This window comes from Nomascus leucogenys, chromosome 6, assembly GCF_006542625.1.
Source record: "Nomascus leucogenys isolate Asia chromosome 6, Asia_NLE_v1, whole genome shotgun sequence".
Classification (NCBI taxonomy): domain Eukaryota; kingdom Metazoa; phylum Chordata; class Mammalia; order Primates; family Hylobatidae; genus Nomascus; species Nomascus leucogenys.
In genome coordinates this window covers 91,373,930-91,386,287 of record NC_044386.1, presented here as the reverse complement: position 1 = coordinate 91,386,287, position 12,358 = coordinate 91,373,930, and the positions used below count along the sequence as shown (strand labels likewise).

General features: G+C 38.5%; 1 protein-coding gene and 1 non-coding gene across 6 annotated transcripts in view; one reads left to right on the top strand and one right to left on the bottom strand.

Annotated features, from left to right (window-relative positions):
• Positions 1 to 12,358, top strand: part of MYO9A (myosin IXA) — a 304,154-nt gene that overhangs the window by 71,804 nt on the left and 219,992 nt on the right. For all 5 annotated transcript variants that reach the window (XM_030814687.1, XM_030814685.1, XM_030814686.1 and 2 more), the window contains exon 2: positions 740 to 1,650. In XM_030814687.1, coding sequence (XP_030670547.1) covers positions 811 to 1,650 — 840 coding nt within the window. In that variant the 5' untranslated portion in view covers positions 740 to 810. The remainder of the gene's footprint in view (positions 1 to 739; positions 1,651 to 12,358) is intronic.
• LOC115835730 lies at positions 2,007 to 2,194 on the bottom strand. Its single transcript, XR_004030755.1, has one exon. It is a non-coding gene; the product is annotated as a U2 spliceosomal RNA (small nuclear RNA).

The following is a 12,358-nucleotide window of genomic DNA, read 5'->3' as shown; positions in this document are numbered from 1 at the left end:
AGGTAAAAAGATATAATAGTAGCATTGAAGGACAAAGGGAAGCTGAATAAAATTTGTAGTGGTGCCTAGTTGTATAATTGTGTTAAATTTGCCCAGCAAGTCAGGGGCAGGATTCTTTTGTCGTTCTTGCCAAACTCCCTTCTCCTTCCCACCTTGTGGGAGGGAGTGAGTCAGAGCCTAGAATTCCTTGAAAATATATGTCTATCTCTTTAGTTGGTTTCTCTCATCATTTTCTTGGTTTTATGTAATTTCTCTGTTTATCTTCTTACTGTTTTTAACAAATTTTACAAAATTTTTGCTCCATTGTTGGGATTCTTTCTTGTTTTTGCTTTATCCTTAAGAAATTTTGGGTACAGGGCAATTAGATTTGCATGATTATTCTGTCTTAATCCAGTCTTTCTTAAGTATAAGGAAATAACTTGGTTCTAATCCCAAGTTCCTTACAAACATTTGAGACAGCAAGGGAAAAATAATTTTTCTTTGTACTCTTTGGATTTTTGTATAATAAAACATTGAAATATATGTTTTTTTGGCAAGTTACTGTTTTAGAAAGTGCCTAGATTTGGACAGTGAAACCTAATATTATGTGGTCTCAGTGAAACTGTTGCTGTGCTAAGACAAGAGTTAGTATTTTGTGTTTTAGAAGATGTAATCAACATGCTTGTTAAGCTTTTCTTTCTTGAGCATCAGAAAGCAATGAGTATTTACTTCTAAATATTTTGCATCTTTTATGTTGCAGTTATTTTACCAAGAAAATGGTTTGCACGACTTTGAACATATACTATCCATGCTGATGGGACAGGATCCAATATGAATATAAATGATGGAGGAAGACGACGCTTTGAAGATAATGAACATACATTACGGATATATCCTGGGACTATTTCAGAAGGGACAATCTACTGTCCGATTCCTGCCAGAAAAAACTCCACAGCTGCTGAGGTGATTGAGTCTCTTATAAACAAACTTCATCTTGACAAAACAAAATGTTATGTTCTAGCAGAGGTAAAGGAATTTGGTGGAGAAGAATGGATTCTCAATCCAACAGATTGTCCAGTTCAGCGAATGATGTTGTGGCCCCGAATGGCTCTGGAAAATCGCTTAAGTGGAGAGGACTACCGCTTTCTTCTGAGAGAGAAAAACCTTGATGGATCAATCCATTATGGTAGCCTGCAGTCATGGCTACGGGTAACAGAAGAACGTCGCAGGATGATGGAACGGGGTTTTCTTCCACAGCCTCAACAGAAAGACTTTGATGATTTATGTAGTTTACCTGATTTGAATGAGAAAACTCTCTTAGAAAACCTACGAAATCGCTTTAAGCATGAAAAAATTTATACCTATGTTGGCAGTATTCTAATAGTTATTAACCCATTCAAGTTTCTTCCTATTTATAACCCCAAATATGTCAAAATGTATGATAACCACCAACTGGGAAAACTTGAGCCCCACATTTATGCTGTGGCTGATGTAGCTTATCATGCCATGCTTCAGCGCAAAAAGAATCAGTGCATCGTGATTTCGGGAGAGAGTGGTTCTGGGAAGACTCAAAGCACAAACTTTCTTATTCACCACCTTACTGCTCTCAGTCAGAAAGGATTTGCCAGTGGAGTAGAACAGATTATTCTTGGAGCTGGACCAGTACTTGAGGTAAATATATAGAAATCTTATTTTTGATTTTAATTTTAATTTTTATCCTTTGAGGTGGGGGGGGTGTATCATTCCTGGAGGTACTGCAATACCAGGTCGATGTGTAGAGTAGATCAAGCAAGATACTGTTCCATCTCCCAGCTTCAAAAACTGATTTAGGGCCGGGCGCAATGGCTCATGCCTGTAATCCCAGCATTTTGGGAGGCCGAGGTGGGTGGATCACCTGAGGTCAGGAGTTCCAGACCAGCCTGACCAACATGGAGAAACCTGTCTCTACTAAAAATACAAAAAAAAGTTAGTCAGGCATGGTGGCGCATGCCTGTAATCCTAGCTACTCGGGAGGCTGAGGCAGGAGAATTGTTTGAACTCGGGAGGCGGAGGTTGTGGTGAACGGAGATCATGCCATTGCACTCTAGCCTGGGCAACAAAAGTGAAAATCCATCTCAAAAAAAAAAAAAAATGTCTTTGGATAGAAGACATTCCAGATATTAAACTGATAAAAACATAACTATACTTGATCTTAGCCAGAAGGCTGAGAAGCTATAGAAATACTGTTCTTGCTACTCTGGGCACACTGCCTGCAGGGTAGCCCTGCTCCACGAGGAGCAGCAATTTAAAAAAAAAAAAAAAAAAATACTGTTCTTATTCTTAAACATATCTTTAAAAAATATTTGATAGATGTGAGAAGATGAAGTAAAACTAAATAGAAGTGTAGACGTTATTTTTAGTAACCAAGAGAAACTGGAAGATGGGAAAGCAAAAAAGGTGGTGTGGAAGACTGAAGAGTGTGACAGTGGTAATTTTTTTTTTTTTTTAAAGAGAGTGTCTTTGGGTCATTAATGATGCAAAGAAAGAGATGACTGTAGTCATTGTATATCCCCCTATAAGGGGAGAAAGCAGAGTCAGGTCCTGTCTAACTGCATTGTGATGGTTGGTGAAAATATTTTTGCTGATGAATATTTTTGATGATGAATTGCTTGTATTTCTGCAAGCTTAACAGCTGTGCCTAGCATCGAAACTTGTAATAATGTAGAGAATATGGGAAAAAATGTTTAGTTGTGGGAAGTTTTACAAGTAATACCATCCAATGTCAAAAGGAAAGATAATACAGAAGGACAAGTACTCCACAATCTCACTTATATGTGGAATCTGAAAAAGTTGAATGCATAGAAACAAAGAGCAAAGTGGTAGTTACTAAAGGCTGCGAGGATTGGAGAGATGGTTGTAGGACACACATTTTTTAGTTACGTAGGAGGAATAAGGTCAAGGGATCTATTATACATCATGATGACTATAGTAAGTAACAGTATATTATATACTCGAAAATTTCTTTCTTTTTTTTTTTTTTTGAGACAGAATTTTGCTCTTGTTGCCAGGCTGGAGTGCAATGGTGTGATCTCGGCTCACCGCAACCTCTGCCTCCCGGGTTCAAGGGATTCTCCTGCCTCAGCCTCTTGAGTAGCTGGGATTACAGGCATGTGCCACCACACCCGGCTAATTTTGTATTTTTAGTTGAGAAGGGGTTTCTCCATGTTGGTCAGGCTGGTCTTGAACTCCTGACCTCAGGTGATCCACCCGCCTTGGCTTCCCAAAGTGCTGGGATTACAGGCATGAGCCATTGCCCCCAGCCTGTACTTGAAAATTTCTAAGAAAATATTTTAATTAGTCTCATTACAAAAAAATAAGTATTGTGAGGTAACGCATAAATTAAGTAGCTTGATTTTGCCATTCTACACTGCAGACATATATGAAAACATCATGTTATACACCATAAATATATGCAGTTTTTGCTTGCCAATTAAAAAAAAAAAAAAGGAAAGGGAATATAGTGTTTGTTTTAGACCTGAAAGGAAAAGGTAATACTACTTCATTGTCTTTTTAAAAGATATTTTGTAGGTATAATTGAAATACAGTAAACTGCATATATGCAAAATGTGTAACATGATAAACTTTGACATGTATATACCCATGAAACCACCACCACAGTCAAGAACATATCCATTATCCCCAAAGTTTCCTCATATCTCTTTGTGATCCCTCTTTCACACTCCTCTCAGCCCACCCATATATGGGAAACCAGTTAAGTGCTTTCTGTCACTGTAGATTAGTTTGCATTTTCTACCATTTTATATAAATGGAACCACATAGTATGTACCCTTTTATATTTGGCTTCTCCCACTTGGTATAATTATTTTGAGATTTATCCATGTTGTTGCATATGTCGATAATACATTCCTTTTTGTTGCTAAGGTAATAGTATTCCATGGGATATCACAATTTTTTAAATCTATTTACTCGTTGATGGATATATGGGTTGTTTTTAATTTTTGGCTATTAACATTCAAGTTTATATAGACATATGCATTTTTTTCTCTTCAGTAAATATCCAGGAATGGAATGACTAAATCAGATGATAAGTATGTGTTTAACTTTTTATTAAGTTCTTTAATTTCTCTTGGCAGTATTTTATAGTTATTAGTGTACAGGTCTTTTACATCTTTGGTAAGATGTATCTCTCAATATTTTTGAGGATGTTATTATAAATGGTGTTCTACAATTTTCAGTTCTTTGTTGCCAGTATATAGATATACAGTTGATAGTTACACATTGATCTTCTCTGCTGCAACCTGGCTAGACTTAAATATTAGTGCCATTAACCTTTTTTTTTTTTTTTTTTTTTTTCTGAGACAAGGTCTCCCTCTATTGCCCAGGCTGGAGTGTAGTGGTGTCATCATAGCTCACTGCAGTCTCGATCTCCAGGCTCGAGTGATCTTCCCACCTTAGCCTCCTGAGTAGCTGGCACTATCAGCCTGTGTTGCTATGCTCGGCTATTTTTTTATTTTTATTTTTAGTAGAGACGAGGTCTCACCATGTTGCCTATGCTGGCTGGTCCTGAACTCCTGAGCTCAAGTGATTTTCCTGTCTTGGCCCCCTAAAGTGCTGGGATAACAGGCATGAGCCACCACACCTGCCCACCCCTGCACCAGCTTTTTTATAGATTCCATTGGATTTTTCATATAGTCAGTCATGTCTGTGAATAAAAAGTTTTTTTTCCTTTCTAGTTTGGATGTCTTTTTTTTTTCTTGCTTGATTTCACTGGCTACTCCAGTATAATGTTGAGTAGAGGTGGTTGAAAGCAACATCCCTGTCTTTTTCTAATCTTAGGGGAAAACATTTAGTCTTTAGCCATTAAGTTATAATGATAGCTGTTGGTTTTGTGTAAATTCTGTATCAAATTGAGCTTGATCCCTTCTATTCCTAGCTTGTTTAGAGCTTTTTTGAGGAATGGATGTCAAAATTCATTCTGTCACGTGTTATTTCTGTGTCTTATTGAGATGATTATATTTTAAACTTTGTTAATGTGAATTACATCATGAGGGACGTTGTTTTCTTTCTCATTAAAAAAATTTTTTTTGAGACTGGATCCCAGTTTGTTGCTCAGGCTGGTCTCAATCTCCTGGGCTTCAGTGATTCTCCTGCTTCAGCCTTCCAAGTAGTTGAGATTACAGGCATGCACCATCATGCCTAACATTATTTCCTTTAATGTCTCTTTTTTTTTTTTTTTTTGCATTTAATCTTTTGCATTGATAGAATTATCAAGTCTCATAGGATGAATTGGGAAGTCTTTTCTCCTCATATTTTTGGAAGAGTTGTGTAGAACTGATTTTTTTTTACTGTCAGTGTTGGAATTCATTAATGAAGCCATCTGGACCTGGTGTTTTTTGTGGGAGAATTTTAAACAAGGTTTCAATTTTAAACGTAGATATAGAGTTATTCATGTTATTATTATTATTACTATTTTTTTTAGTAAGCTTTGATAGTTTGTGTCTTTCAAGAAACTTGCTTAATCTAAGTTATCATATTTATTGTCATAAAGTTTTATATAATATTCCCTTATTGGCAACTGCTCCAGCTGCCACTGCTGCCGCTGGCTCTGCAGCTGTAGGGGACCCGTGCGGGTACGCAGGGTGAAAGGCGCTCTTTGCCTGCTGAAAGTTCCCATGGAAAAACTACCATCTCCCCAGCTCACAATGGTGTACGAAATTGATTTAACTACTGGAGATGCTGGGGCTTCCAATACTTACCCTACGCAGTGCTCAACCTTGTGCAAAAGTGGCTTCATGGTGTTCAAAGGACAGCCATGCAAAATAGTGAAGATGTTAATTTCCAAAACTGGAAAACATGGTCATGCCAAGGTTCACCTTGTTGGAATTGCTGTTTTCATGGGAAAAAATAAAAAAAGAAGAAGATATTTGTCTTTCTGTTCAAAACATGGATGTTCCAAATATTCAGAGACATGATTATCAACTGATACGCATTCAAGATAGTTGCCTTCCCCTGCCGACAAAGCTGATGAAGTTCCTGAGGATCTTAAACTGCCAGAAAGTGAACTAGGCAAATAAATACAGGGAAAATACAATACAGGTGAAGATGTACAGGTGTCTGTCATGTGTGAAGAATATGCTGTAGCCATAAAACCCTGCAAATAAATAGGAGCCTCAACCTCCCTGGCTTAAGCAATTCTCCCACCTCAGCCTCCCAAGTAGGTGGGATTATAGGTATGTACCACGACGCCTGGCTAATTTTTGTATTTTTTGTAGAGACAGAGTTTTACCGTGTTGCCCAGGCTGGTCTTGAGCTCCCAGGCTCATGCGATCCACCTGCTTTGGCCTCCTAAAGTGCTAGAATTACAGGCTTTTAAAGTTTTTAGTATGATCTCTGAGGTCATTGATTTTAGATCATTCTTCTTTTCTAATATATTTATTTAGTGCTGTAAATTCTTTCCTAGGTACTGCTTGTACTGCTATCCCACAAATTCTGACATATTGTGTTTTCATTTTTATTTAGTTTAAAACATTTGATAATTCCCTTTTGATTTCTTTTTTTTGTGACTTATTCTTTTTTTTTTGTTTCCTGCTGGAAAGCCATAATTATATAATCATTGTAGAAAGAAATGTATAAAATATTGTCGTAGAAAATACCAGGTTCTTCAGGAGGCAGAGGTTGCAGTGAGCCAATATCATGCCATTGCACTCCAGCCTGGTCAACAGAGCGAGACTCCGTCTCAAAAAAACGGAAAATACTGGGTTCTTGTCACACGACCAGGAAAGATTAGGCTCGCAGACATGTAGAAGGGTGAGGAGTAAAATTATTGAATGAAAAGGAAAAACAACTCAGCAAAATGAGATGAGGTCCTGCTAACAGGCTGTTGACCTCACTAATTTGATCCCAGGTCTTCACACAGAAACAGGAGAGGCCAGGCTCCTCCCCCCTGCAAATGGCATAGACTTAACAAGTCTTCACCCTGTCTTCCCAGTATGCAGGTCAGTTGGAGATTCTCCTGGAACCTTTTATTACTTGACTGTCTCATTCTCCCCTCTAAAGAAGTGCATCTAAGTGCCAATAGAATAAGGATAAAGATAAGGATAAGGATGAAGACCGATTTTAGCTGCCTCCTGCTGACAGGGGGCACTGTTTTGGAAAAACAGCAGTCAGATCTTCCTAGAGGCCTATCTACGGGTTCCCAGCAAAAGTGGCCATTGTCCGAGGCTCCTAGTTGGATGACCGTTTGGAGCTTGATGGCCCAGGCAGGGCTATTTTCTAACATATTCCTGTGTCCATGCAGGTGGATGAGGTTGTGATTGGTGGTCCACAAGCCTAGGGTGATGGAGAGACCAGGTTGCTGCTGCAGGTTCAGGGTCATTTCCCAGCTTCCAGGATGTACTGGCGTCTTAGCTGTGCATCTCCCAGGACCTGGAGATCACAGAGCAGTGGAGGCTGTGACAAAGTCACCAGGGGCTCCTGAGGTGGAGGACATGGAAGAGCAGAGACAGATCCCACCCACCCCCTTTTTTTTCTTTGAGACAGAATCTTGCTCTGTCACCTGGGCTGGAGTACAGTGGCGTGATCTCGGCTCATTGCAAACTCCACTTGCCTGGATCAAGTGATTCTCCTTTCTCAGCCTCTTGAATAGCTGGGACTATAGCCTCTTGAGTAGCTGGGTGTGCGCCACCACACCCAGCTAATTTTTGTGTCTTTCTCCATGTAGGCCAGGCTACATGGGGTTTCTCCATGTAGGCCAGGCTGGTCTTGAACTCCTGACCTCAGATGATCCACCCACCTCAGCCTCCCAAAGTGCTAGGATTACAGGCCTGAGCCACTGTGCCTGGCCTGATTTCTTCTTTGAACCATGGGTTGCTTAGATTTGTGTTTAGTTTGTAAATATTTAAATCCTATCTTTTTTTTTTTTTTTGAAACCTAATTATTTTATTATAAGTATATATAAACAAAAATTTTAAAGACACTGAAAAATGTACAAATATAAAACTGTATTTAAATTTTTTTCCTTAAAGTTTGTATACAACTATAAAGCAAAACAGATTTTACCAAATTAAGTATAAACGAAACTTCAAATCAGTGAACTTTAGATTAACAGTATTACTTGAAAAGTATGGATGGTATTGTTTTGTTGAAATTAATTTGCTACTCAGGAGTGAATATAGTACTTTCCAAAACAATGACATACTTATTTGTGTCAATTTAGTTTCTTTCACGTGACCAGTTCTCAATAAAGATTTGTGAATTTAATTTTCAGGAAGGTATAAATAATTCAAAATATTTTGGTGTATCAGAAAACCAAAATCTAAAGTCTCTATCTTTGGCCCACTGCACATTATATCTATCTAACCTCTGTATAGACTATATAGATAAATATGGATTTCACTCTCCCTATATATAGATATATATCTACTTATATCTGTATCTTTACTTATAGGTAAATAAACATAGATAGATTATGTATATATTTTAAGTCATTAAACTAATTATACATGCTATAAAGCATTCAAACAATGCAGAAACGAATGAAGTAAGAAATGAAAGCCCTTTTGTACAAACATTAGATTGCCGTAACAAAGGTCAAAACAATAAGGGATTAAAGAAGATAGATTCTTATTTCTCTCACGTCATAATACACATGGTAGCAGTCTTGGGCTGATCTATTGATTGTGCAGTGATGGGCACGGGCTCCTTCTTTTTGGCTCTGCCATTCTCAGTACATGGCTTCCATCTTAGTCTAAGATGGCTGTTTCCATTTACCCTACTGGTTTTTGGTTGTCATGAAGGTGCTTTTCTTGTGTGTGTAGTTAGTTGTTAAATTGGTGTATTTTTGTGTGTGGGGGAGCAGTCAGTGGATCTGTGGATCTGTTCCACATCTTGCCCTGCCCCAATCCTGTCCTCTGAGATTCTGTCCCCTGTTCTTGATTTATAATTTAACTCTTTTGTGGTTAGATAACACTGTGTTGTATAACTTGAACTCTCTTAAAGTTATTGAGACTTGTGGCCCAGAACATGGTCTTTCGTGGTGGATATTTTTTATGCATTTAATAATTCTGTATTTTGGCCAGGTTAAATAACACTGTGTTTTATAGCTTGAACTCTTTTACATTTATTGAGACTTAATGGCCCAGAACATGGTCTTTCTTGGTGGATATTTTTTGTGCATTTAAGAGTTCTGTATTATGGCCAGGTATGGTGGCTCATGCCTGTAATCCCAGCACTTTGGGAGGCCAAGGAGAGTGGATCACTTGAGCCCAGGAGTTCAGGACCAGCCTAGGCAACATGGGTGAGACCCTGTCTCTACAAAAAAATGGAAAAAAAAATTAGCTGGATGTGTTGATATGCACCTGTAGTCCCAGCTACTGAGGAGGCTGATTTGGGAGGCTGAGATGGGAGGATTGCTTGAGCTCGGGAGGTTGAGGCTCCACTGAGCTGTGATGGTGCCACTGCACTCCAGCCTGAGTGATAGAGTGAGACCCTGTTTCAGAAAAATAAAAATAGCTGATAGCCTCTGCCTAGTTAAGTCCAACATCTGGGCTTTATCAGGAACGGTTGCTGTTTATTGCTATTTTTCATTTTCCCATGCCCATACTTTTGTACTTTTTTGCATGTCTCTTAATTTTTTGGTGAAAACTAGACATTTTTAAATAATAATGATGTGGCATCTCAAAATGAGATTTTCCCAAGGTTTGTCGTGGTTTTCTTACCATTGTTTGGTTGTTTCATGACTTCTTTGAACTAATTTTGTAAAGTTTATATTTTTGTGCATGAGATCATCAAAAACTGTACTCAGTTATAGTGGTTAGTTATGATTAGACTTGGATTTCCTTAAATGCCTGAAGTTAAGGCTTCCAGTCTTTACTATGAGGTTCTGTGTGTTTGTTGACTCACCCCTTCAGTACTCAGCCAAGTGGTTATCAACTGTGCCTTACCTTCTGCTTCCTGCTTACAAAGAACCTCAAGTTCAAAACACAGGTCTCCTGTGTTTTGTGAGCATCGACATATCCTGGGCATGTGCAGTGCTGTGCATGCTCATGGCCTTCCATATGCCCGTGAGTATTTCAGGTGTTTTCAAAGTCCCCTTTGTACATATTATTCACCAGCGTTTCCTTTTGTTTGGTGTTTTTTTTTTTTTTTTTCCCCATTCTGTTATTACCACCTTAAGCAGTTATAGTGATTAAACAATTGCTTCTGATTGTTTTTGACAAACACACATAGTGATGGTGGGTGGGCGCAGTGGGGAGTGTGAAGAGGCTGTTTTCAGCAAGGGATTTCCAAGTAAGGTCAAGAAAGTCCTTATGACACCACTGCACTCCAGCACCGTGGCTCATGCCTATAATCCCAGCACTTTGGGAGGCTCAGGTAGGTGGATCACTTGAGCCCAGGAGTTCAAGACCAGCCTGGACAATATAGGGAGACCCCCCCTCCCCCACCATCTCTACAGAAAAATACAAAAATTAGCTGGGTGTGGTGGTAGGAAGCTGAGATGGGAGGATTGCTTAAGTCCTGGAGGTGGAGGCTGTAGTGAGCCGTTATAGGACCACTGCACTTCAGCCTGGGCGACAGAGTGAGATCTTGTCTCAAAAACAAAACAAAACAAAACATACATACACACAAAGAGAGAACCCTTTGTGTGAGTTTTTCCAGGGAAATGCCAGATAAGTCAAATTGTGATGATTTTCATGGGGAACTGGAGTTTAGATGAGTTCCATCCCTGTTCTGATTCTTCAAGTGGCTTCTTGGGTGTCTTTAAAAAAACCCCATCATTGTAGGATGTTGGTTTTTCTCTTCAGTGTGGAGCTAGAGAGAAAGGAGTAGTAATAGCACAAGTTAAAATGCCTAATTTTCCTAAACTCAGCTGTTTTTTCTTGATTAAATGCCTCTGCCAAGGGTTCTTGCAATCCTTTGGTTAATTTCTAGAGTTCTTAAAAATTTGAGTTTGACAGTTTTTGTCAGCATTCTTGTGCCTTTTGTGAAGGAGAGGATGTTTAGAGGTCCTTACTCTGCCATTTTTGCTAATCTCACTCAGTGATATTTTCAAAAGATTTAAGTACTAAAAAATATTTTATGTATTTACTCATGGGGCAACCATTTCTACTGTTCTTCCTTCCTTATATAGATCCATGTTTTAATATGATACAATTTTCCTTCTGCTTAAACGACTTCTTTAATGTTTCTTTTAGTGCAGGTTAGCTTGTGATGAATATTTTCAACTATGTATATCTGAAATTGTCTTTTTTGTGCCTTCTATTTTGAATGACTATTTTGAGGAGTTAAGTTTTTTTGAAATAAGTAATCTTATATTAAAATTCTGTGAATTTTAAAACATTAATTTTTATACCCATCTGTGTACAATTTTGATACAGAATAGTTTCATCACTCCATACAACTCTTATGATACTCCTTATCTTCATACCCTCTGCCCTGCCATACTTTCATGACTCAGAATCACTTGTCTGCTCTCCATTGCTGCTGTTTTTGTTCTTGAGAATGTCATATAAATAGAGTCCTATAGTATGTAAAGTTTTTTATTTTTTTTGAGACCCGGGTTTCAATCTGTCACCCTGGCTGGAGTGCAGTGGTACAGTCACAGCTCACTGCTGCCTCGACCTTCCAGGCTCAAGTGATCTTCCCACCTCAGCCTCCAGATAAGCTGAGATTACAGGCATGTGCCACCATGCCGGTCTAATTTTTAAAAACTTTTTGTAGAGACAGGGTCTCCCTATGTTGCCCAGGACGGTCTCAAACACCTGGCTTCAAGCAGTTCTCCCCGCTTGGCCTCCCAAATTGCTGGGATTACACATGTGAACCACCACATGTAAAGTTTTGAGACTGATTTCTCTCATTCAGTGTTGTATCTTTGAAATTCATCCAGGTTGCTAAAATATGACAGTTGTTTATTTTGCTTCTGAGTAGAGTATTCCATTATGTGGATGAATCACAGTTTGTTAAATCCTTCATTTGTTGATGGACATTTCGTTATTTTCAAGCTTTGTCTGTCACAAAGCTGATGATAATGTTTGTGCCTTGATGTGTATGTATATATAAATTTGTATTTCTCAGTAGTAAACAGCCAGGAGTGGTATTGCTGGGTCATATCGTTAAGAGTGTGTTTAACTTTCTGTGAACATTTTACTTTTTGTTAGATCGTCTTCCAGAGTTGTTCTACCATTTTGCATTTCCACCAGCACTGTATGAGTGTTTTAGTTCCTCTGCATCCTCAGCAGCACTTGGCATTGTCAATTTTTGTTGATTATTTTAGCCATTCTAATAGGTGTGTAGTAGTATCTCATTGTGGTCTTGACGGAATCTCTGTAATAGCTGGTGATGTTGAACATGCTTTCTCATGCTTATTTGCCATCCATATAAC